This window comes from Eimeria mitis, genomic scaffold, assembly GCF_000499745.2.
Source record: "Eimeria mitis Houghton genomic scaffold, Emh_scaff1, whole genome shotgun sequence".
Classification (NCBI taxonomy): Eukaryota; Apicomplexa; class Conoidasida; order Eucoccidiorida; family Eimeriidae; genus Eimeria; species Eimeria mitis.
This window is the reverse complement of record NW_013566996.1, coordinates 43,692-67,768: the sequence shown is the minus strand read 5'-3', so window position 1 is coordinate 67,768 and position 24,077 is coordinate 43,692. Positions and strand designations below refer to the sequence as shown.

General features: G+C 51.6%; 5 protein-coding genes across 5 annotated transcripts; 2 read left to right on the top strand and 3 right to left on the bottom strand.

Annotated features, from left to right (window-relative positions):
- Window positions 1-627: 627 nt before the first annotated feature.
- EMH_0001910 (At4g36490/C7A10_870, related) lies at window positions 628-4,143 on the top strand (the record flags this gene model as incomplete). Its single annotated transcript, XM_013493974.1, has 11 exons — window positions 628-1,254; window positions 1,434-1,683; window positions 1,972-2,104; window positions 2,213-2,305; window positions 2,507-2,661; window positions 2,819-2,921; window positions 3,104-3,176; window positions 3,378-3,458; window positions 3,592-3,641; window positions 3,805-3,904; window positions 4,072-4,143. 11 exons carry the CDS (start codon window positions 628-630, stop codon window positions 4,141-4,143), a joined length of 1,737 nt encoding a protein of 578 aa, XP_013349428.1.
- An 888-nt stretch (window positions 4,144-5,031) lies between these two features.
- EMH_0000020 (uncharacterized protein) lies at window positions 5,032-6,069 on the bottom strand (the record flags this gene model as incomplete). Its single annotated transcript, XM_013493973.1, has 1 exon — window positions 5,032-6,069. One exon carries the CDS (start codon window positions 6,067-6,069, stop codon window positions 5,032-5,034), a length of 1,038 nt encoding a protein of 345 aa, XP_013349427.1.
- A 1,057-nt stretch (window positions 6,070-7,126) lies between these two features.
- On the bottom strand, window positions 7,127-11,681 carry EMH_0089670 (helicase associated domain-containing protein, putative; the record flags this gene model as incomplete). The annotated part of the gene is made up of 8 exons (XM_013493972.1): window positions 7,127-7,172; window positions 7,363-7,418; window positions 7,530-7,641; window positions 7,889-7,995; window positions 8,257-8,625; window positions 8,863-9,461; window positions 9,704-9,913; window positions 10,115-11,681. The coding sequence occupies 8 exons, from the start codon at window positions 11,679-11,681 to the stop codon at window positions 7,127-7,129; spliced, it is 3,066 nt and encodes a 1,021-aa protein (XP_013349426.1).
- Window positions 11,682-12,257: 576 nt separating this feature from the next.
- On the top strand, window positions 12,258-14,047 carry EMH_0078560 (mitochondrial import inner membrane translocase subunit Tim17 domain-contraining protein, putative; the record flags this gene model as incomplete). Its single annotated transcript, XM_013493971.1, has 4 exons — window positions 12,258-12,555; window positions 13,219-13,397; window positions 13,626-13,698; window positions 13,953-14,047. 4 exons carry the CDS (start codon window positions 12,258-12,260, stop codon window positions 14,045-14,047), a joined length of 645 nt encoding a protein of 214 aa, XP_013349425.1.
- Window positions 14,048-16,662: 2,615 nt separating this feature from the next.
- On the bottom strand, window positions 16,663-18,325 carry EMH_0067450 (uncharacterized protein; the record flags this gene model as incomplete). Its single annotated transcript, XM_013493970.1, has 3 exons — window positions 16,663-17,173; window positions 17,606-17,799; window positions 18,026-18,325. 3 exons carry the CDS (start codon window positions 18,323-18,325, stop codon window positions 16,663-16,665), a joined length of 1,005 nt encoding a protein of 334 aa, XP_013349424.1.
- Window positions 18,326-24,077: the final 5,752 nt, after the last annotated feature.

Below are 24,077 nucleotides of genomic sequence, written 5' to 3'. Positions count from 1 at the left end.
GAGGGTCTCACACCTCCTAGAACCCTACTTTTATATTTCTCTTGTATATTCTTTTTCAGCGGTATACAGAATGCATGCGTTCTGTTAAGGCTAGTATCTCTGGTGGACATAAGAGCGGCCGCTGCAAGGTCACTGGGCCCCCGTTAAATGTAGCTTTTTGAGTGTCCGGCCGCATAAAGCAGTGTAGGGGTAAAATGCCTCCTCTGTGCTCTTTGTCCAAATAGAAACACCGATTTTACAGTTTGCCAGGCGTACATATGACCTGGTTAAGTTCTTAATAGGGCTGGAACGCGAGTCCGACAATAGCCGTCCGCCCACGACACAGTTGCAACGCGATCCATTTGGCAGTATATAGATGAACCATGAATCCTGAACACATCATCCCTCGGCTCAGTGTATCTTGGTTGCCGCAACTGGGGCTCAGACTGGCGGCCGTAGGCTCCTTTGTGAGCCACTTTGTCTACCACTGCAGCTGCATCCGTTTAACAGTTTAGGCAATTGAGCGGCCTCTCCTGGAGTTGTTTTTGTTGACAGAGTTCTGGGCATAGCACTGGGAGCTCTTTTGAAGGATTATCCGCTCTGTGCGGGCTACGCGCTAGGGAGATGCATCAAGACGGCACGAAGCGCATGGCGGCTGCGGCTGACTCTCCAGCGCGTCAGGTGCTTCATTCTCCGAATGGACACTCCACAGATGGACACCCAGGTGAACAGTTAGATGCCTCGGAGAACCACAGCTGCAGGGAGCCCTGTGCAGGTGATTTTCGGCTGGTCGAGGAACCGCCGGATTTCTTCCTGGCAGCAAATCCCTCGACCAAGCAATTGGAGGCCTTCCGAGCCTTCAGCGAAAGTGCTCGGGCGGCCAGAAATGAATTCTTAATGGGCATGAAGGCCTCCGGAAGCTGCACAGAGGCAGAAGCGGACTCCCCAGCAGACACTCGTAGCAAGTCCGCCTTCGTCAGTCGCACGCTCAGCCGACCTAGCAGCGGCAGGGAAGGGCATTCCGCATCTGAAACGCCAGGGGCTGCGCAACTCAAGTATCCAGAAGGCGCTAGCCCATCTTCCGATGCCGAAGCTGCAGCAGCAGCACCAGGTGATGCTTATCCGGAGGTGCCCGAGTTAGCTGGAAGCACTCGCCTGCTGCGGTACCTTCAAGGTTTCGACTACGATGCCACTGCCGCCAACAACGCCTATCGACGCCACATGAAGTGGAGAGAAGAGATGAGTCTTAATTCCAACAAGAGGAGAACAGTTGTGGTACGTACACGCTTTAGAAGCACACGGCTACGTCCGGTAGCGTCGTCCACTACATGTCTCCTAAGATCTGGACAGAGGATTGTCTTGCAGATTTACTCTTCCTCTACTTTCTTTTGTTGTTCTGGGTACTCCTATTGCTTCAGCTGCCTTTGCTGCTTGCTCTGCGGTTACGTCCGTAGGAATCAATGCTGCTACCTATGAGACCTGAGGCCTCCCCCAAGCACGCCGATGTCACTCGATTTTTTTCCACAAATCCTGTACTGCGCCGTGACGGGGGACGAGCCCCAAGCTTGGACATTTGTGCTGCAGCAGCAGCTGCAGCCAGTGCGCCTGGAGGCGGGGACAGTCTGTTGCAGGCCCTCAGTGACAAGGCGTTAGATGCGGTGATCTTGGATAAGCAAGGGAACATAATTTCTATAGAACGGCCAGGTTAATCGTCTTTTCCTGTTTTACTTGTAGCGGTAGTGGTTACATATGTGGACCAAAATTTGCTGTTGTCTATCCGAGACTCCGCTTTCGGGCGGGGACGGGGGTAAAGGGAACGGATTGAGGGAGGCTACGCTTGATGTCCATGTATGTGACGTCTCCCAGTTATATTTCTCATTGAAATGCGCGTTGAAGTCCGCGTTCGTGCACAAGGGGTGACCGACGGATGTTGCGCAACTCTTTCGTGAAGGCGGAAAGCTGCGTTTCAGTGCACGGATTGCGTGTATGCAGGACTTCTTGACGTAAACGGTTTGTTCTCGGCGGTTTCAGAAGAAGAATTTTTGGGGTGGCATTCCGACATTTTGGAGTTCCGCTGCATGCTCCTTGACGTGTGGGTTTGGGACGAACTCGTCAGGATGAGCATGTGTGGTGTGAATCGTCTGCAATTATCTGGTCCAACATGGAGTGGCGAATCATATTGAGCAAGTTGGATCTCCTGCTTGACCCCTTCATAATTGTGTTCTGCCCGCAGGCTGTCTCGTAAGTTCAACAGAATGGTTCGTGTAACCGCAGTTGTCGACTTGCAGGGCCTCTCCACGCGGATTTTGAACCGACGAGCGCTCAAGTGGGGAGATGACTTCCAGGCTACACCATGGCAATTATTGTGCGATGTTCGCATATATATATATATATATATATATATATATATATATATATATATATATATATATATATATATATATATATAAGCACCGTCCTCAAGTATTCTTAATATGTGGGCCCGCTCACATCAAATAGCCTCACTTCTCCTTGCGATGCTGTTCAGTTTGCTGAGGAGGACAATTAGTTCGGCAAGTGAAAACTATCCGGAATCCATTGGCACGATGTACTTCATCAACACTCCCCGCACGTTCTCAACTCTTTGGTCTGCCATCCGTGGATGGCTGCGAGAGAGGACCATCAATAAGATCAAGCTCTTGAGTAAGTTGTTCGATGTGTAGAACGTACCTTTCGCCATATTGCAGGATGCCGCTGAAATTGGAGGTTAGTAAGTGTATCCATGGCTTAGCAGTGTGATCGGCGCTTACTGGGCTGCATCTACCCGAATGCATCCTTAGTTTCTGTCGGATGTCTGCAGGCAGCGACGCGGAAAGTGTTTTAGTGAAAAACATTGGGGGTTACGCCTTGCCTCCGTCTCTGGGGGGGATCTGCACTTCTTCACTGGCAGACGTTCCTCCATTGTACGGTAATACATGCATCAGTGCCAGCGTAGGGCAATTCATGCCTGTGTGTCGCCACCGCTTGGAGTCACGATTTCTTTTTCGTCAGAACTCCACACGAAGCTAGTCCCCAATGCGCATTCATGAATGAGTCAATCTGCATTAAACCCAACCTCGAGGCTTGGTTTGTACTGCCGGTGCAGGGAGACAGACTTAGGCCCGGGCAGCATGATTCTCAATGTGGGAGCCAGGCGGTGCAACCAAGCGGTCGAGTTGGTAAGCTCAACTCCCCTCGAAATGTAGTAGCAGTTGCAGCCCTTGGCTGCCGTAGGAATAGCTCAGGCGGTACGGCAAGTGTAGTTCATGCCTTCTAAAAGGTCAAGCGGACCATTGGGCATTGCGCTGCGGCAGCAACAGCGCAGCGTGAATGTTCGTAGTTCATGTATACCCTGTATCTGCTTCTGTCATTGCGTGCAGATCCCCCAAAAATCCGTCGTGCAGTGGGCATGGGTAGCGGAGGACTTCGACGTGGGATTCAGCGCAATTTGGAGGTCTCAGGTAAGCTATTAGGAAAGCCACCAATACGGACTTTGCCGGACTTCGTAGAGGCAGGCCATCTCGTGACCATTAATTTGACCATTAATGTACATTTAAGAAGTTTGTTACATTTTGGGCGTTCCTGCAACTGCAGTCCGGAAATGAGAGCATTATTGAGGAGCACCGCAAATACCCTCCCCGCAAGTGAGATCCTCTAATCGGCTTCGACATCATTGCACCCCCTCTACCAGCGTCGAATTTTCGTACGGAGTACCTGTCAAGTGCGAACCTTAAATGCAACTTACCATTGTGCCGAAAAGCAACGTTTCCATCTTCACCACTTTCGAATTGCGTAGCTGCGTCATAGGCGAGTCAGCGGCGTTGTTAGCGCGGAACAAGAGGGCACTTTGATTCTCTCATTTGATAACTCGTGGGGCCTGATATCCTCTCGGCGTGTCCGTTATAAGGTAAGAAGTATCATTGGATGGTGGTTTTACTTTTACAGCAGCTATAGCCAGATGCATAACGGAAGTGTGCCGTACTCAAGTTTCATCGGCAGATTTTGGCAATAAACAGAAAAATCGCAAGGTGAATAAATGCGGGGTGCGCTGCGTGTGTTTTGGCCCTGTTGCAGATTGAAGTAATGCAAGCATCGGCAGATGCAGTCCCAGCACACAGTTGCGGAGAAGACGCGAACGTTATATGAAGGGAGGTGTATTTGCGCGTGTGGCATATATATGTATAGAACAGCACTCGCCCGTTATGGAAAGGATGCGCCAGCCGGAAGCCTAACGACCATATGCCACCGCGACGTCTGCGCTCGTACAATTATGTTTCAAAACCGGGACAATCCGTTTCCTTCATGGGAAGGTTTTCATCCTCTGATGCATTTGCAACTCTAAACTGTTACCCCTCCAATACGGCGCCCGTCATTGGCTCCTTCCTATTCGTGATTATTGAAGTAGGCGAGCTCTTGCAGCTCTGCCCACAGTTTGCGTCAACTGCCTATTTGTAAATTGTAGATTTTACGCATTTCTATGACAGATCACCTAAATGCAGGTCATATACGAGGATACGCTTTTATCGTGACTTTGTGACTGCCCACTGTGCTGAATATGTACGTTGCAGCATTTTTGCGTAAGGTTCCCGAATAAAATTTGATGTGTTTATAAAATCTCGAGGCAGGTAGAAGCCTGCGCAGCAGCCAAGGCTGTTCGCAGCCAATGCAGTTTAGTTTGGTTGGTCCTCCGAACAAGCCTCGTCTAAAGTGCTAAAACAAAAGTGTAGGCGCTTAGCGGCTAAAGTTTTACGAGTTGTTGCTAAGGGAGTACGACTCCACTAAAGTAGTTGGTAACCGCCAGAGAAGGCCCTCTGTTTGTGCAGGAGCACGCACAGAGGGTTAAATGCGCACCATTATCTAGTGCAACGCGTGTAGGGAAACTTGTGGGTTCTACCTTTTGGTCTCCGCTCATTGATCCGGATTCCTTGATTTTTGCTTATCTTCCATCTTCTCCAAGCAAAGTGGTTGCGCTTTTCCTTCCCTCTATGCCTGATGACAGTCTCCCGCAATGATTGCACTGCTTGGAGACTTCGGTTAGAAGCAATCGCATAAACTGAGCAATATTTCCTTGTCGTAGTTTGATCTTTCACTTTCAGCCTCAGGGCGGCGGCCTGTTGATTTTTGCCCCTGCGGGGCGTCCCCGTCATCTTGTGTCGGCGGATGAGCATCTGAGTATTCCTTCTCCAGTTTGCGCGCCTGGTGCTCAGTTCCGTACCTGTAGGACTCGAAAACAAACCCCAAGAAATCTATTCTTTCGGGATGCACCTTTTCTAATTCGAGGTCGCTGCGTGAAAGCAGACTCTTCCTTCTGGCTTCGGATGCTGCTTCCTCAGGGGTCATTTCCTGCTTCACTGGGAAAGGCGTTAGAAGCTCTTTTGCATCAACATCTTGCAACATTCTCTGAACCTGCTGCTTTACCCTTTCCTCCCAGAGTCCTTCAAAATGTAGACTGGGGAATTCGCTCTGAGCCGCGCGGTACACAGAACGCACCTTCGTTACCTTGGAGAGCCTCTCTTTTATCATTTGCGTATAACTGTCCGCCACCTTACATTCCCTTACTAGGCAGTCTGGTTGGACGAGAGATGTGCCCACCTGTTGTACTAACCACTCACGAAAAGCGTAAGACGCCTCTAATTCAATCTCGCACGTGTTTTGAGTGAGTTCGAGGGACCAGCTGACATGTCTTGCATGATGTTCGACACAACACGCTGCCATGCCTCCGGAGTATTGGGGAACAGAAACATTCAATCCCGGTGTGGGTTCACAACACGTTTCAAGGGACAAAGGCATTTCTCTGTTGCGGATCTCGATGTTTTCACAGGCACGGTTGTATAGCCATCTCCAGGTAGAATACTTCTCTTCCAACAAGAAAGCAATCATGAGTTGTGTGGTGCCCAGGCGAACCTCTGCAGGCACAAGGGCATGAAGCTCTACCTTTGATGGCAGCTCGGAGCTCCTCATTCCTGTTGTTAGCCCAGAGGAAAGGTTGAAGAACTCAACCGGCTTTTGAGGGCTATTCTCATTGTCAGGGCATTCTTCCCAGGCTGGCAACCTCTTCTCCACAAAATCCATCTTGGCAAAGGAATACGAACGTCTGAGAAGGTTAGAGGTGTATAGGGCAAGCAGGAAGGCTCGAACACGCGAGCTGTGATGCCAAGCCACCGGTGGTCACCTGCGCAGAGCAGTAAGTCTCGCCAGCAGTTGCTTGCTGGTGTTTGGAGCAATTTTAGTAACCGAAGAAAGATATTTTCGATGACTAAATAAATCGAAGAAAGAGCGATAGAGTTTTTCAGAGAAATTGTTCACTGAAGAGGATGGACAGAAGTTGTGAGGCCCAATCGCCGTTGCCGGCGGTGTCGCTAGCGCTTGGGCGAAGGCGAGAGCCTGCCGGTGACTTTGGCTTGTTCGCGTTAAACCAAGGCGCACGCTTCCACAATGATATAGCGATTAACTATTGAATTAAATTTAAAGTCTCTCCAGGTTGAGTTTCTGGGGACAATTCCCTCGCGCAAACTCGTGCCAACTTCGTCGAAGCCTTTCCACAGAGAGACAGGTATAGTGTCTCTGTAAAAGGCTTCGACGAAGTTGGCGCGAGTTTGCGTATAGTAACTGGCTTACAGCACAAGAAACAATCAAATATCTGGAGATAGGCCTTATATTCGAAGTTTCGATGCACATTAAAGGGGGAAACTCCCATCTCCAAGGCCTAGCCAGCGCCGCCAGCGTGTGCCTAGAGACACCTTCTGCTCCCCTGACTCCCCGATGTCAATCGGGTGTGTACCATTGGCTCTCCGCAATCACTAAACTATAAATAGTCTAGTTTGAGTACGGTACACAAGCCTGTTTCGAACAAGCGTGAAGGGTTCCTACAAACTCCTGCCTACATATGTGCCGCGGCTGCGCAGCACCTCTGTAGGCAGGATTTTGTAAGAAACCTACACGTGGCGGCGAAAAGGACTCACCAGAGTTGAGCCTCTGCTCCAGAAAAGGCACAAGTAGAAGCGCTGCAGGAACAGCTGACATAAAAACTGAGGGAAATTCACACACGCAGCTCAGCGCCCGCGGAGTCCTCGGCAATCCCAACCATTGTAAGCAGGCACGTAGCCTGAAGAAGGCGCGTAAATGCTCTTCACGCCTTCACTGCGTACAAATGACCAGCAACTTCTGGCAGCCACCTGAAACAAACGCCAGACATGGCTTGGTTCGACGGCGCGTAAGCTCATGAAGCGTTCACGGGGTTTCCGTAGAGCACCGGCACGCCCTACGGCGATATGCACACCTGCAGCTGTTGAAAGTACCAGTTTTACGTGCGTGTTATGTGTGTTAAAAGTGCTTATGGAGGGAATATGGCACGGCGTAGCGCACTGTGACTCGATCGCCGTCACTTGTTGCATGTAGACGCAGCCGTCTCGCATGAAGGCCTGAGGAACGCATTAGTAACAGAGGTTTGCAGGGTAGACCTCAAGAATTCGGGTTTAGTGAGCTCTGCATTAAAGAAATTCGATCGGACCTGTGTATAAAGCGCAACATACCTGTCCATATACCACAAATGATGGCCTGCAGTTTGCCAGGACAGAAGATGGATGAATTATGAAAGGAGGAGAAGTTGATGACGCAGGCCTGAAATCATAGTGCACCAAAACCCTGAAGCATCGACCTAAAAACCTACATATATATATATATATATATATATATATATATATATATATATATATATATATATATATATGTATATATATACCCCCAAGCATAAAATACCTGCAAACACGGGAACTAGCCAGTACCATCCCTATCTAGTCTCTCTGTTGCGCAAGTGTTTTAGGTTTGGTAGGGGCACAAATGTGTTGACGTGGGGGAAAGCAGCAGATTTGAAGTGCGTTTACACTCTCACAGTCGATACAGCCGGTACGTATGCCTGTGTGTCCTTTGGGCCACGTTGAGGCAGAAGGCGGCCGCCAGCGCCCGGAGGAGAGGTTTGCAGTCCCCGTCGCAGCTCAGCTACAATGCATCCACAAGCGAAAACACGCCTACCACGTAAACTAGAGTGAATTAAATTTAGACGCTCCAATCTACACTATGAGGCCCCTTACTCGCCTGTCTACTTTACGCTGGAGCATCTATAATCGCCAGAGCAGAGTTCACCACCTAGCCTTTACAACGTGGACCCTCAATCTAGTGCCCAGATCGCGAAATACCAGCAGATTATAACTATCAATGAGCGAACAAAGATGCCCATCGGGTGTGCAGGGGAAAACTTACGCAGGGCAGTTGGCAGAGTTGTAGCCATTGGAGAACCGCTCTGTGGATATTTGCGGCTCTGGACATAGCGTACTCGTCAACGAGGTGTCTTTCGGCCCACCTGGAGGCAGCTGCAGGCCCTTCTGTTCTTTTCACGTCCATGTAGCTGTTAAAGACGTTCAAAGCCGTCAGGGGGTCCCCCTCAATGGCCCCCAATACAGCCCGAGATAGTGTCAGCTGCTGTCGTGCTCCAGAGGCGCGGTGAGAGCTTCCATCCCGCGCGGCCTCTTTGGCTGAGAAGCCGCAGGCCTCCAGCGCAGACCGTTGCCACACGGGGGGGCCGCTGAGGAGGGCGCAGAGAGCGGCAGCCTCGATCGAGCAGCCAAACGCCTGGCAACACGAAGGCAGCACACGCAACGGTTGCTGGGTGCCCACTTTTACTGTTTTCCAGGGGAACAAGTACAAGCCGCCACACTGCCAAGGGAAGAACCTCGGGACAATCTAACAGTCTGCCCCTGGACGTCAGGGGCTACTGCCGCATTCGCTGTTACTGCTTCTGCTTTTGTTGATTCTGCTGCTTGTGCTGCTTCTGTTACTCCGGCAGAGCCCTATGTGACGTTCCCCCACCTTATCTGCGGCAATTAAAAGCAGGCGGGTCAATTCCGGGGAAAGTATCCCTTGAGCCATCATCCACCCCAGGGGCCTGGTTATGTGCCCGCTCTCGTCTACTGCCTGCAGCTCCAGTAGATGCTCAGCTGCTGCACTAACAGCAGCAGCAGGTGGGGGCTGCAGCAACGGCAGCCGCTGCAGGGAATGCATGCCCAACACCTTAAGCCGCAGCAGCAACGGCGCAATGTCATCCAGGGCCGAAGAAGGAAACTCTTCATAGGCGGTCCGATATGCAGTGGCGGAACCAGCAGCCAATGCAGCAGCCCCTCGGCAGCACGCAGCAGCAAAGGCATCGGCTGTACATAGCCTGAAGCAGCATCCCCCCTCCGTAGCCCTTCCCGCTAAAGACGCCCGCAAATCCGCGATGGCCCCACTAATGGGAACATTGCAGACCCGGTTCAGCCGCAAATATGAGTCAAATACGGTTTTTCTGGTGTATACACAGTCCACGACAAACTTCACAGGCAGGGCATGAGGAGAAACGCACGGAGGGAAAACACCAGAAGATATGATAATGCGCAGCGCTGAAGAGGGGGGAGGCAGCGACGGGCTCAAATCTGTATCGACCAGAAGCACAGATCTACGCCACGGTTTGCAGGGTGGACATACATTTACTTTTCACCTATCGTACGTACTTCTGTGTGCGCTAACTGCCGAGGGAGAAGCATGCAAATGCCTCGACAGGAACCGACTACCAGAGGAGAAGCGCGGAAACAGAAAGGGAGTTGTCGGAACGTTCAAAGTGGACAGATGGCAGAAGCAGGAGGAGAACTTCGCTTCAGGAAGCTCACGTCCGTACCTGGGGCGAGACACACAATCTCCACTGGGCGCTGCGGGCATTCCTCTGGTTGCTGCTGCTGTTGCTGCTGCTTCAACAGCTGCTGCAGATGCTTCTGGAGCAACTCTGTTAGAGCCGTGACGTCTTCGGGCGATGGTACAAAAACAAAAATGGACCCAAAAGAGGAACAGCTGGCAGGGTCCTCCGTAGCAGAAGCAACAAGCCGCGACACTGCAGCACAACGCAGGCACGACAGCAGCAGGAGCAGAGCCGATAGCAGCGGCGCCAGCTGCATGCATTGCGCACCTCGAGCAGGTGCCCAACCACGTTAGCAACAGCACTCAAGGGTTCGCAGCAGGGCAAAGCAAAAGACAGAGCTAGAACCAGCAGGAGCCCCAACGGTAGGAGACAGGAGTAGCAGATGGAACCCACCGACTGCTGCGGCTGCGCGGACGAAGTTCGATGTGGGTTTTTTAAGGTAGCGGACGGCAACAGGGTGAGTTGGCGGGGCGAGAGAGAGTACAGACACAGCCAATAGACGTGTCTTGGAGGCAGAAGACCCTCCTGGGCACCGTTGGCCCCTGAGGGACGTTGCAGAGGCCTCAGGCGTAATGCATTTTGGCTGCGTGCACTTTGGCGCCTCCGCCGCTCCGTCACCTCTAGCTTCCACATCCAGTGAAGAATCATCCCGCCGCACTGGAGAGGCCTCTTCGCCGCTGCTCCCCTCTGGATGTACTGCGTGCGACGCCTCATGAACGAATTGGGCTGGCCGCCTCGAAGCGTCCAAAGTATCCGTCTGTATGCAGACGGCTTCTCCTCCTACCAAGTTGCGGTTGATTGCGCTGTTGCTGCTGAATTTCTCAAGCTTCCGTTGTACTTTCCTGAGGCGCTGCTGCAGTTTCTTCTTGTCTTTCCTTTTGGTTTTTTTGCGCTTGGAAAACCGCCCATGAGTGTCGTGATCTTGAGCCGTGGTGACACCTAAAACCATGACTTCATCGGAGGCAATACACGAAACGTTGCTGCTGCTTCTGCTGCTCCTCCGGCTGCTTCTGCTGCTTATTTCTAACAGTTCCACATTCTCTACCGCCTGGGGCGGCGGCGTTGTTGTTGTTGCCGTTGCCCTTACATGTGAGCCAGGAGAGGGGCGCTGCCCCTTTATTTGCTGCCGCGCACTGTGCTTCTGCTGTTGATGTTTTACATCCCACCGGCCTCCTTTGGGAGTGAGGAAACGTAGCAGCAGCTCCTGTTGCTGCTGCACTGCAGCCCGAAGGACATCCAGCGCGCCTTGTGGCATCACTCCAGTCCCCGGCGCCTCTGGATCTTCACCTCCCGCGAAAAACTCCGTCAGTTGGAGGGCCCAATGAGGTTGCACTGATGCAGGAGGCAGCAATAACAGCAGCCGCAGAGAAGGCCTTTTCTGGCGCACTTTCTGTAAGAGCGGGAGAAGCAGTTCGGTGCTAAAGCTGTGTTGTAGCGACACCTCAACTGCTGCGACGCAGCAGCCAGGTAGCAGCGGCTGCTGCAGAAGCCGCTGCAGAAGCTGTCTGGTCGTAAGATACACTAAACGAGGCGGGGAGATTGAGTCCTTACTGGCGCTCCTGCTGCTTCTGAGGATGCCTTTGTGTGTGGCGACCCAAGAAGCGTAACAGCCGCCTCCCCAAGCCTTCGCTGCAGCAGCAGCAGAGTCTGCTGAGGAGCTCGTCTCCACAGCCACTAGGATGTGCTGCTGCTCCCACGGATTGTGAGTAGGCTGGGGGGCCCAGCCGTGCTGCAGCAGCAGCAGTGGGAGAAGGACGGAGCAACGCAGTGCTGCCGAGCCTTCCGCGCCCCCCAGCAGCAGAACTACCCCTGAGTTCTCCGCAGATGCTAAGACTGGCAGCTGCCGTTGTTGCCACCAATTGAGAGAGGGGCCCTCACTGGCATAAGTATCAGCAGCAGGAGATGCTGCTGCTGATGATGATGCTGCTGATGCATCCTCAGCCAACAGAGAGAGCCCCATTTAGTCTCCTGCTGCAAAGCCTACAACGTCCCCATCGCCAGATGTCCTTTCTTAAGGCTGACGCAAATCATAGATGCTGGTATCCATAACTTGCGTCAGCCGTGGCCATTCGAGTTATTGCTGCTCCAACGCACGAAGCTGCGCGAGACGACGTTCTACATGGGTCCTTTGCCGCAACAAACGCTGCTTAAATACAAATGTATACAAAGTACCTAAAAAAGGCAGATGAAGGTGTGAAGAATGAGTGTGCATGCAGTCCAGGGGCCCCCGANGGGGCCCCCGAAGGGTTTTTCAATTTTCTAAATTTGAGAGTCACAGCAGCATCGGGCTGCCAAGACGGGTGATGTTAAACTGCTTTTAGTAGTCTATCTTTGAGGCACTTTAGCCGCTTCACTACAACGGCTTCCTAACCTGCTTTGTGGGGTATTCTTTGCTCGAGGAGCTCCGCAGCCTTACTACGGCACTTCGATCACGACTGACTTGCCTTCTTTCCAACATCAGCCTGTTGAATTCAGGAACTGGGGAGGCGTTTGTAGTACATACAGGATCTTAGAGGTGGCAGGGACTGTCCGTTCAATGTCTGAAGCATCGGGGGGGGACCCACACGTGCACGGGGCCCCTGGGGAACCGCTCTTTCAAGAGGAAGGCGGCGCACAGCAGCCGCTGCCACCTACGGTGCGCAGCCACCCCATGTCTGTGTTCTTGACCCCTCAGTACCGCAACTTGACCTTGTTTGCAGCGCAGGCCGGAGAAGACGCACAGAGACAAGCCGAGGCCCTCCAGCAACTCAGGGCTCAAAGAGCAGTAGAAAAGTTTATAAATGATGGCTGTATCCTCAGGGCAGCGACCACAAGCGTTGGGGGCGGCCTACTGGGTAAGCATCACCGTATTGTGGACCCCGGGTGCCGGGATTCCTTGCGCCGACGTTTACTGCTTCGGAGCCTCAACGGCCCAGGCCTTTGTGTACCAAGGACCTGGGTGTTAGGCTTTTGTGGGCTGGTAGACTTGACGCCCAGGAGTATGTGTACATAGTTCCAAAGACGTGCAGCCCTTCAGGCCTGGTTCCGCGGCGTTAAGATCCTCCACTCCGTTTCTGGTGTAGTGTGTACAATATATGCCTCCCAAGTGACAACACCTCAGCCGGTTGCGCGTTGAGAGTTTCTCTTTTTATGCAGTTGTGCTCTGTATGCAGCCCCCCAGTTCTGCTCCACGGGGCAGGAACTACCGCTGCTAGCAATGCAGTCACTACACTGAAAGCTACTGCATGTTCAGCTGCGCAGTGCCGTCCTCTGCTGCTGTGTCTTCTGCTCCGTTGTAGTGCGACTCCCGGCGCTGCTTTTTACGCTGTTGTGGTGTGCCGCGTTGCGTTGTACTGCCTCATGTTTTTGATATGTTGCGTTCTTATGCAGAGGCATTGTGTTATGCGCTCTGTCGTGCTGTATTGTGTTGCTTTGTGCCGCTTTGAATTATGTTGTGCTGTGTTGTACTGATGTGTGCTATCTTTTTATATTGTCTTATATTGTGTTGAGTGTGGCAGGGATTGTTCTCGGCGCCTTCTTCTTCACGATGAAGCCTGTAGACGTTGATAGCTCTTTGGGCCTGCGGGCGCAGCTGAGGCAGCAATACAAATCCTTCGTGCCAGATGTCGCCGCGACAGCAAAAAACTTTGCAAAAATCGGAGGCCTCTATTCCTTGTCTGAGTGCATAGTTGACAAGGTGAAGTGTACGGACACGGCAAATTTGCATGACCAGGCAGCTCTTTCCCGAACCCACCCCCTGGCCGATAGTCTTTAGCTATCGCACTATCGGGCTTATGTGTTTGACTTCCTCTATTCCATTCTTCCGTCTTCTCACCTTTGGTTTCTTTGCCATTGCCGCATAGCCTTACAGTGAAAACGCAGCAGGGGGCTGTCTGTACATTGTGGCCTTTCGTGTCTCACTCAGGCACGAGCAACCCACGACCTGCGTGGAGCCGTTTATGGCGGTTGTTTGACAGGAGCCATGTTGTCAATCAGAGGTAAATATTTTTTTCCATCCGACCACCTTCAGCTTTAATGCCTAAAGTGCACCCTCAACCTAAAAGCTTGTGCATGCCCTTCGGGGCCTGAATACCCTACAACTGCCGACCCAAAAAAACCGTCTCAAGGTCTTAGGCGCTCTAACTGAAAGTTGGGTTTGCTTATGGAGTTTGCTATTGCTGTTGCCCTGATGCACACTGAGACGAAGCTCACAAGTCACTACCCTCTGTTGCTGCAACCTGCGTCCCTACAGGAGGGCCTCGAGCAATGTTTGTGGGTAGTCTGGGTTTTGGAGCCTTCGCAGCCGCCATGGAGATGCTCCAGCCACTCATCGGATTCGACATCTGATTTGACAGACGCGCAGCGACAGCGTGCAGCAGCAGATAGCGCAAGACAGCTGCAGATGTGCGCGGCTTGCTGGCCGGTTCAGTGGATCAACAATGGTCTACTGCCCTTCGTGGTCAACAAACAGCCCTCCTATCCGTTGGCCTTGACAATTGAGGGCTTGTCCCCACTACCTCCTCTTACTCTTTTGCGACACAAACGCCAACATTCAATTCACCAAAAATCCCTAAAAGAACCCGATGGCGCGAGACTCATCGTCTCCAGTGCGTTGCCTTGGGATCCGGCTGCCACCTGTTAAACATTGCACAAGTAGACCAAAGACATGTTCATAAGTATCGCTGCGGCAACAGCAGCAGCAGCAACAGCAGCAGCAGGAGGGGGCAAACCTGTAGCACGCTGTCAAGCCCCTTCGGTGGTACGTCCCTTGTTGGTGCTCAGCGCCATCGTATATAGCTGAACAAATTCAAGCCAGTGCACATGAATCCCCCAATAAGGCCCCACGTGTGGCTGCTGCTGCAGCTTCTGCCGCCGCAGCTTCATTCAGTGCCCTATCTTCTGCCCGAAAAAATTCCTCCACCTTAGCAAAATGCTCACCTTCTACTAAAGGCCTTCCGCTAGCGTCGGTCCTTATACCTGCAGCGGCAAACAGAAGCTGGACAGCGGCATGCGGAAGCTGCACCTTGTTATGTTTGCTGCTGCACGTCTTGCCGCAAGCCAACTAAAGAAGTTGTCGCCCGGGCGCTTCTTGCCGCTCCTGTTGCAGCAGCCGCTGTGGGGCGTCGCTACCACTCTTACTGCTCCTACATCAGCGGTAGGGGTTTTGCGCCCACGTTGAATCCTTCTTACCTTCCAGTTCTTCAGGGTATAGCCAGCGATTGGCCCAGAGGTCCAACAGTCGCCGTGGCGGTTGGGGTGGAGGGTCGTCCTGTTCCATACGTGAAGCCCGCACATGCACAGGAAGCAAATTCACACGATGATCCATCGCTCCCTGACGGCTGTCGGGCGAAGTACCGCCCACAGGTTTATGTACCAGGCACGCATGGATGCAGGCATGTTTTCACGAATGCAAGCATATATGTCTGCATGGACAATACAAAAAGGCTGGAGGAGAGGTGATGGAGAAGGGTGATGTCAGAAATACCTTCATTTGAACGTCGACTTCAATTTCCTCAATTCGGATCAATGTTACCCAGTGGCGAATTCTGCAGAACCACCGAAAAACCTTTTGATACTTCATATGCTTCCTATATTTACACGTTCCTCTTTTGCTTATGTCATTTCTATACTCATTTTCGCCGTGAGCCCTATAAGGTTCAGCGCCTTAGCCGCACGGGAGATGTCACGGATATGTCAAGCAAAGGCAGGGGATCCTATAGCTCCTTGCGATACTAAGACTTTGGAGTTGCACACGAACGACAGTACAACATATAAACGCAGTCAATTATGTTCTTGCAATCATGGGTTGCGCTATCTTATGCCGTCAATAGTCCCTCTGCGCTGTTTGCCCTCCAGTCACACCGCCTGTTATATTCTGTTTTATTTTTATTTCATTCGCATGCCCAAGGGCCTCTGCTTGCCTGAGAAAGCGAGACGAGCGCCGCGTCTTCCTGTAGCGGAAGCTCAGCGTCTCCCCAGCCAAAGTCTGAAGAAGGCACACGCGGCAGCAGCTTAGCCTCACCCTAGCGTCATGCAGGCATTAAGAATAGTCAATACTATTATATCTACCTGGCAATTCCCTGCTTCACTTATCCGTTGATATGCTCCCGCCCTCATCTATTTCAGCGGCTCTCCGGCCCGCGACCGACCTGCTGTTCAATAACGCCTTTCACGCGGGCAAACGGAACCCTGAAGCGCTCCAAACACCCCAGTCGTAGAGCCCTCAAACCCTATACCCCACTAGACGCCTCAATCCAGGCAAACCCTTAGCTGCTCATGCTTCCTTGAGGCAATTTCTCTAGGAACTACGTCCTGCTTCAGCATTAGCGGTGCTTTGGGGCTGCGTAAATGGGTGCATGGAAGCATCCGGGCGCACGTCGGCTTGCCAAGTAGAGTCCACTCGCGAGTACCGGCCAGGAGGACAGTTCCAAACACAACTTTATCGCCTGCGCCTCACATCGGGTAGCCGGAGTTCGGCTTTCATGCATATCTAAACATATGCCTCTGTGCGCGTGTGTGCGGGTATATGCATCATTGTGTAGTACGTGCACGCGTATGTATCTATTATCTTATGTATGCACCTTCTGGTGTGTGGAATTAGTAAAGTAGGCATGCTCTTACGCATGCGTGTGCTCATAATTGCGCGTGTAGGGATGCATTATTGACGCGTGTAGAGATATGTGCGTCTCAGCCTGTTCGTACTCTTGAAACATGCAAAAGTACATGCACAAAACCCATCCAAGCTTAGTGTTTTGCAGCATAATCTTTGGACTGCTCTTACGCCCCTCACCCGCCTGCTTCCTGTGTAGTTTCTCAGTTTGGACGAGGTCCCCCACTGTCACCTGCAGACCGGCACGACAGTTTTCCTAGGCTTAACTTTTCCTGCTTGCCAGCTTTCTTGCGTACTTTATGTCGTAGGGCAGGTTGTGCTGCTACTACTGCTGGCGCTGCTGCTGTTGAAGCTATCTTGCCTTGTGTTGCGCAGAGACGCTGCTTTTGAAGACACAAAAAATTTCCTTCGGGTCGTAGGAAAGGCGGAACGGAGGTCTCTCTCCGTGAGTGCCTTGAATCCGTTGGAATGCACCCACATAGTCCGCTGCTGCCTGCTGCTGCACTTGCTGCTCTTGTTGCTGCTCTTGCTGTGGGTGGCGCTGTTGGTTTAGGTCTTCTTTCGCCTGCAAGTGTTGCTGCTGCTCTTCTTGCGTGGGTCGTTCTTGGCGGTGTGGGGCAGATGACTGCTGCGCGTGCTGCTGCAGCTCGTTTGCGCTGCTATCGCAAGCGTGTAGCTCCGGCGCAGCGGACCTGCGCCTACCGATTCTACGGTGCTTTGGGGGCCCCCCATGGGCCTCCGCACGCCCTGCAGGTGGACCCATCTGTGGGTGAAGAAAGAGGAGCCACGAGGGCTCCGGCTGCGGCTGACACGCCAAATGCTGCCGCCATTTGCGCGCAATGCAAAACTTCTTCCGCGACTGCCTGAGATGAGACAACGACAGGCAGCAACAAAACGCAAGAGCTTTCCCCAAACCCATCGCTGCCCCAGAAAGATGAGGCCGAGGGTCCCGAGCATAAACAGGACATCGCGGTTTGGGCTTAGCTAAGACTTAAAGTCTCGACGTTAGCTATGCCCTAAACTTCTAGGTTCAGCTACGACTGAGGGTCTAGTGCCTTATTAGGGCCTACGGCGTTAGGCTGAGGCAAGTAGGGGTACTGGCCACAACTAAATATTGCGCCTAAAACTTGGCTAACGTGTATGGTTTAGGTTCAGACTGAGGGCTTGGGTTTAGGAGGTAACAGAGCAGGGGGAGGCGGGGGGAAGGGGGGGGGAAAGGGGGGGCCGGTAAAGGCGGGGAGAAGGATTAGGTTTAAGGGCTTCACGAATCAGGGTCTTAGTATATATGCGTTTACCGCGTCGTTCGCTTCCACCGCAGCTGTAAGTCTCTATATGTCTCGAAAAGAGTCATGTCTTGCTGGGGCGCAGCCGGTGTCGTGACCCCAGGGGCTGCCCTTTCTGCTGCTGCTGCCGCCGCTGCAGCAGAAGGGTGGAGCGGAACCTTGGGCGGGACCAAGCGACGCTTTCTGTGCTTCCCCGCCATGATTTCCTGCGGCGTACAAGAGACGCATTTCAACAGACAAGCTCCAAACATACGCCGTGGGTGGGCAACTGGGGCCCGCTAAGTGTTTTCACGGTGTACACCGAAAAATATATTTGTGTATACAGAATCTATATCACTCAATTCCTGGGTAGCCTTTCGGAGCTTGAGCAGGAATTCAACATCCATTAAACCTGAAACACGCGTGAGGGTTTAGAAGTGCAGCGTAACTTACGAGGCGGTGTCCAACAACTCTTCTCTGTGGGTGGAATGTCAACCAGCGAACAGACCCACATAGGGAAGTCAGACCAGGAAGCTGCAGAGGAAAACAATCGAACGGAAACTGCTGCAAACACCCGCCACTAGCGAAGCCCACAGGCGGCGCAAAACTGTGCCTCGTTTTGAGCTGCTGTTGCTCCTGCTTCTGTTGGGTATGCTGTTGCAATCGTTGAGGAATTACGGCAAACGGAATCCGAGTGCGCGTAGACCCAGGAACGCCGCCGCAGACAGCAGTGGCATTTCTGGCAATGAACATCTTCTAGTCCGTTTATCCGAGTGATTTGTAAGCTGTGAATTCTGCACTATAATTTGGGTGGCGGGATTTCCGCTGTGGGGGAACACGGCCGGGCAGGGAAACAAGAGATATACGTGTCAGCGAAAATCTTCAGGTGACTTTAAACTGATAAGGGAGGTGACAAAAACAGTAGGGGAGCAAAGGCGAATACCCCTACTCCTAGTGCAGACGGGCCCCTGGGGGGCCCCCTGCGTAGTGCACGAGCACTACAATATATCTCAATCGAGACATCTAGAGGTCTCCTCAGCAGAAACAATGTAAATAAAGTCTCATCAGAAATAAACTAAGTTAATTTATGCTGGAAGTAGGGCCTGTGGGCTAAATGTGCTCGACAGCCTCACTGGGAATGGGGCTGGCTATGAGGTTAACACTGCACCGTGACCCCTGTGGGCTCAGGGGGAGAATTTCGTTGGAAAATGCGGTTTTATGCTCTTTAAGGTATGAATCTGGAGTCTTTTGCACGGAGACGGGTAATTTCTGGCTTAGTGCAGCAGGATAACACATACACGAGCTGAACTGGCCCTAGCTCACTTCACACTGCAAGATCGGCTTCATTATTATTATTATTCTGGCTTCTCTTTGAAAAGGATTGGACTCGAAAATGAATTTAAGGCCACATTTTAGTATATTAGGTCAAACTAGGGGTTAATAATCGGGCGTAGCATCTGTAACACCCCGAGAGCGAAATCGATAACAGAGAATGAATACAGGGCGTGAAAGCTGACAACTGGGAGTCCAAAAGCCGAGCTCGGGGAATGATCAAAAAGCTGCCTGCTATGCTGTTGTACAGGTGGGCTTAGGGTTTAGGGTTTAGGGTTTAGTATGGCTTTTGCTGTGTGGCCCCGGTCAACTACAGGAGCGAGCTGCATTGCACGGAAGGACTTAAATCGTTTCCCGAAATCAGCTGATCTCGTTCCCCTGCCATCAAGCCTGCTGGGCGTTGAGATCATGGCCCGGGTGTTGCGGGGAGGAGGCAGCCTGAAGTGGGATTGCAGCGCATCCCGGTGCGGCTGGTTAAGCAAGCCAGCCTCACGCGTGCACACAGGGAAGCTTAAACGAAGTTTGCTTTGCTGCCTGCTTTACCTCTGAATACCCTTATAGAACGTTTGCATTCGCTTACAACGCAACATAAGTGAAGGCTCCTGTGCTAACTGTAGGTAGAGCATGCAACATTTAGGGTTTAGCCTCGACGTCTGCTGTCGAACGCCAGGGGCATTACAGCATGGCTATCCCTATTTGTTTGCATGCCATGCAAGAGCGAGAACGCGTTGAAATGTGGTCAGTGGTGTTAGTACATGCAGCTGAAGGGGTTATGTTGTGTTTACATTTGGGGTTTCTTTGCAGTACAAGCTGCAGCGGCATAGCATTATCTATGTGAAGCTGGTCTATGTAATCCTATATGCGTGCAGGCTGGCCACTGAGGGCCAAGCAAGCGCTCAACATAGTGTTAGTGCCTGAAGCCATATGGCTTAGTTGTGCGTGCGTGTGGAGTAGCGTTGCAGCACAGGTTGCAGTAGAGTGCTTTGTAGCCCGTATCAGGCCACTCCTCAAGCTCCAGGGCATTAGGCCAGCGGACCCAGGCTGCCTGGTGATAGGAGAGGAGGTCAGCTGTTCTTGGAAACGCGTATCTTAAGTATTTCGACTGGACTGCAGTTCTCTAGGGTTTTTTTTGGTGAGACTGAAGACTCTTGTTACATGAGCACCGCGAAGGACGGTACGCCTAGCCCACTGCGTTCCCAGTCGTCACTACTAGTCGACCCGCCGCATAACTACTTGGGTGCACAACCTATGTATACACGTTATACTCAACGCTTGACAGTTATAGTATCCTTAAATTATCAAAAGGCCGTCTCTCGCTATTTCCCCGTTAAACGTTCTCAAAAGGGGAAGAAAGTTGTGATGGTGATTATATATTTTTGACCCCTCGCGGGTCAACCTCCTGGCTACAGTGCGAGTCAGTCGTTCAGCCCCAGATCCTTGTAGCTGCAGAGCACTCCTGGACTGCTAGACTTACATCCTGTCTAATGTTTTTGATTTATTTCAAAAAGTGAATTATTTCTGCTGTTTTTACTGAAGCAACCCCTGTGGGTTCAATCTGAGTACGATTGTAGCGCCTGCACACTACAGTGAGGCTGCTGCCAGCCAGTCTTTGATATATACATGTGGCAATTATCTGAGCGATCGTGGAATTCCCGAGCCGCCGTCGTCGAAGCGGGTGTGGGGTTGCCCAGCAATCTCCAAAAGGGTGAGACCCAGAACCAAACCATGGAAAAAATAAGGGTGTTGACCGGAGCCCCGCCGAACTAGCCATAGGCCATCCCCATCGCCTTGGGAATATGGTGGGCTAACTACCCTTTAGTCGGGCGTGCGAATTCACTAAAGCCAAGTCGCCTGCTTTGAAAGCGACTGCTGAACGTCTTTCGCCGTAGTTTCTGGCCTGGTCTTCTTGTGCTTTTCTCATGCGTTCCAGCGCTGCTACGTGCTGTGTATGAAAGCAGGAACACCTCGTCCTACAGGGTTGACTTCGAGCAACCAGCTCTAATGCCATGTCAAATAACGGAGTTTCAGTGTATACGGGAGATGCTGGAGAGAACGGGTCGACGAGTGCACTGTTTTATTACAAACCCACTCCGTTCACGAAAGAAATTCAAGCCACTTAAATGAATTCTGTTGGATATAGAGTCTCAAATACTGCACGAGCGTGCGGTTAGTTCGTTAATTTTGGCCGTCTGGTTCCGAATCGTTTGCGATGGTTATGTTGTGGTCTATGTTAAGCCGCTTCGTAAATTCGCGCCAGAAGCTGCTAACAAATTTCGGGTCCCTGTCAATAATGATGCCCTTCAGGAAACAATGAAGCTTGAAGGCATGATAAATGAATAATCGTGTCACTCCTTCAGCTGTAAGGGAACATCTCCGGAAGATGAAGTGCCTGCACTTGCTTGGTCAGTCCACGACTGCGTAGACATTATCGTATTCGCTGACCTCTGGTAAGCCGAGTACGAAATTCATTGAGATATCCGTCCAGATCCGTTCACAAATCGGAGAACTCTGCAAGAGGCCTCATTGGAAGGCGTATCTCTGCATATGCGGCTGCCATTCCGGACGGGTGAGGAAATATTCCTTGGCTTAGCGGCTTATCATAGCCTGCCTCAAAAACCTGGCAACTCCCTCCACAGTTGTTTTGACCCCACAAGGACGCGCTAAAGCATGATCGTGCATGCTCAGCAGATCTTCTCATCAGCAGACCTTCTGTGCGGTGTGAAGCTGGGATCTATAATTGACGGATTCGCCGCTTCGTCGCATACCAAAAGGGGTCGCTGTTTGTGCTGTAGCGCTTAACCACTCGCCCGTTGTTGAGCTCAGCGAACGAACCGTGGGGCCGTCTGGAATGAGTTCGATGCGTGTGGTGAATGTGGAGCGGCTGGCCTGGCCGCTAGTAGCTCTTCGTCATTAAGTGCAAATGGGAACTATTTCTTCAATTGTTTACAGTTCTGCTGTGCATCTATCCAGTGTTAACTGGATCGAATAACCCGAAACTGCGACCTTTACAAGACCATCACGACGGAATGTTTACATTACGCCTTCGTTTCCTGCAGCACCTCTGCATTGCGTAGGAGCCTTCACGCTCCTTTTTCATTGAAACCCCTCCTCCACTTCTCTCTCCATAACGGATGAGAAGGCGCTGAGAAGGCTGAGGGGTGCGCATTATCACTGCGTCTTGGCCGAGAAACAACAGCAGCGTTGTTTGGGAGCCGCATCTACGCGGTCCATTGAGTCATGCACTGCATACCCAGGATTATGTCGTGGTTAATTGCTCTAACGTAAAAGTGCCGTATCATTGCTATAGGACCGAAATTCGAGAATAAGGTCGCATTTTACTCCATTTTTCACCGGTTCACTTGGTCTGCCTACCATCCACGAAATGAAGTCTCAGAAATTTATACAATGAATAGACAGTTAAGCTGCATCTACTTGCCGTGACCTACGAAATCAGATCCACTTCGAATCCCGCATTAAGTAGGATTAGCAAACCCTTACCGTTAGTACGAACTTGTATAAGCACAAGGTTGGCTCGTGGTAAACCTGCGGGTCCGAATCTCATCTCTTTCGCCCCATAAGTCGGCCCCACGTTGGGTTACAAAGGAAGCAAGTTCGCCACTCGTACTGACTGCGCTGCTTGCTGCCTGCTTCCCCTTTTTTTCCCATTTTCTGTCCGGCCAGTGCATTTACAGCCCCAATGTCCGGAGGTTCTACCTCTGGGTCATTTCCAAAGTCGTTTTCTTCCTCTTCAGCGTTTGTGGTGAAAGTAGCTGTTTTTTCTTTTTCATGCATAAGTATTCCGTCGTCCTATTGAGTCAATCCCTTCATTCTTTAGCTCGGTTTCGGCTGCCCAGCCTGTTACCGATGCAACTCTCCAAAAGATAGCCCTGTTATTGTAGCGTTGTCTATCCGAAGTTAGAACACGAACACTCGCTTGGCCTTGGCAGGCGGCCTCCAAGAGAAATCAAATCCTCAACAACTACCTACAGATGCATACAGCAAAATAAGCTTGGTTGTGCTTGCATGTGAAGGTGATTTGCATCACTAGGTGAAGCGAAGTGCGCTCTAACCCATCTCAGGCCGCCTCCACTCCCGCAGCCTCAGGCCCCGAGCCGCCGCATCAGGATACCTGTACCAAAAGGGAGGAAATCCAGATGCTTTTAGGAAATTCCAACTTTAAGCCTCCTTGCTTCATTACCGCTCGCGACACTCTTCGAGTAAGACCGAGATCTCTCGTTACAGCTATGAACCAATGGCACAAACCTTCAGAGCCTATCACTGGACTGTCGTTCGCCAATGACTCACACATCTGGATGTAGGGCTCTATTGACAGTTTTCTTTGCTTAAGTTTACTCGGGCCTTAGGCTGCATGTTCCCTTGCTGACCTGGGGACAGACCTGCATCTCAGCACATCTCAGACGGTTTGTCCGGGAGGGCGGAGCCTTTGCTTAGATGTATCCACCAACGTTATGCATCCCCTTCTACTGACGAAGATGGTATAGTAGTATTGTAGATCCCGGGAAACGTTCGAAAGATGAAGATGTAACTCAAAAGGACGGAGGAACTTTCTAACTGTATCCCCATCGCAGCGCCCGTCATATGTGTTTGGCTGGCAAATGCGGACGCATTTTTCATCAACCATTTCCGGTGAAAATGCATATTCCGTACGGAGGGGTGCAGAACTTGCGCATATCCCGACGTGGCAAGTTTCCCGGCAGTTGGTCTCTTCCGCACTGGAGTGCAGTTGTCTATCTCCCTTGTGGAAGAAGGGAGAGCCGTGAGTTTGTGCTAAAGATTTTGGCAGAGTGTTTAACGCTCTTTTTGAGTTTTTAACTAATAACTGCTATGCAATAGGCCGCCTTTCTAGGGACTGATGTACGTTGCTCGCATTTCCCTTGAAGAACGATGCGGTGCTGCCAAGTGTAACGAGGGTTCTTGTTCTTATCCGAGAAAAGTGCGGAGCTGCAGTAGATGCCAAAATACTTCAGATAAGAGTTTCCAAACAGCATCTCACCTTTTCGCTAGCAAGGAAACCTGGCAACAGGCGCCTAAATGCCTGGGGCCGCGGAATAGGAGGCGGCTTGACACGGGTTGTAACACACCCCGCTGCAGCTCGCACTGAAAGGCAATCCCCCATGCATGAGCAGCTAAGCTCCATTTTCTGCATCTACTC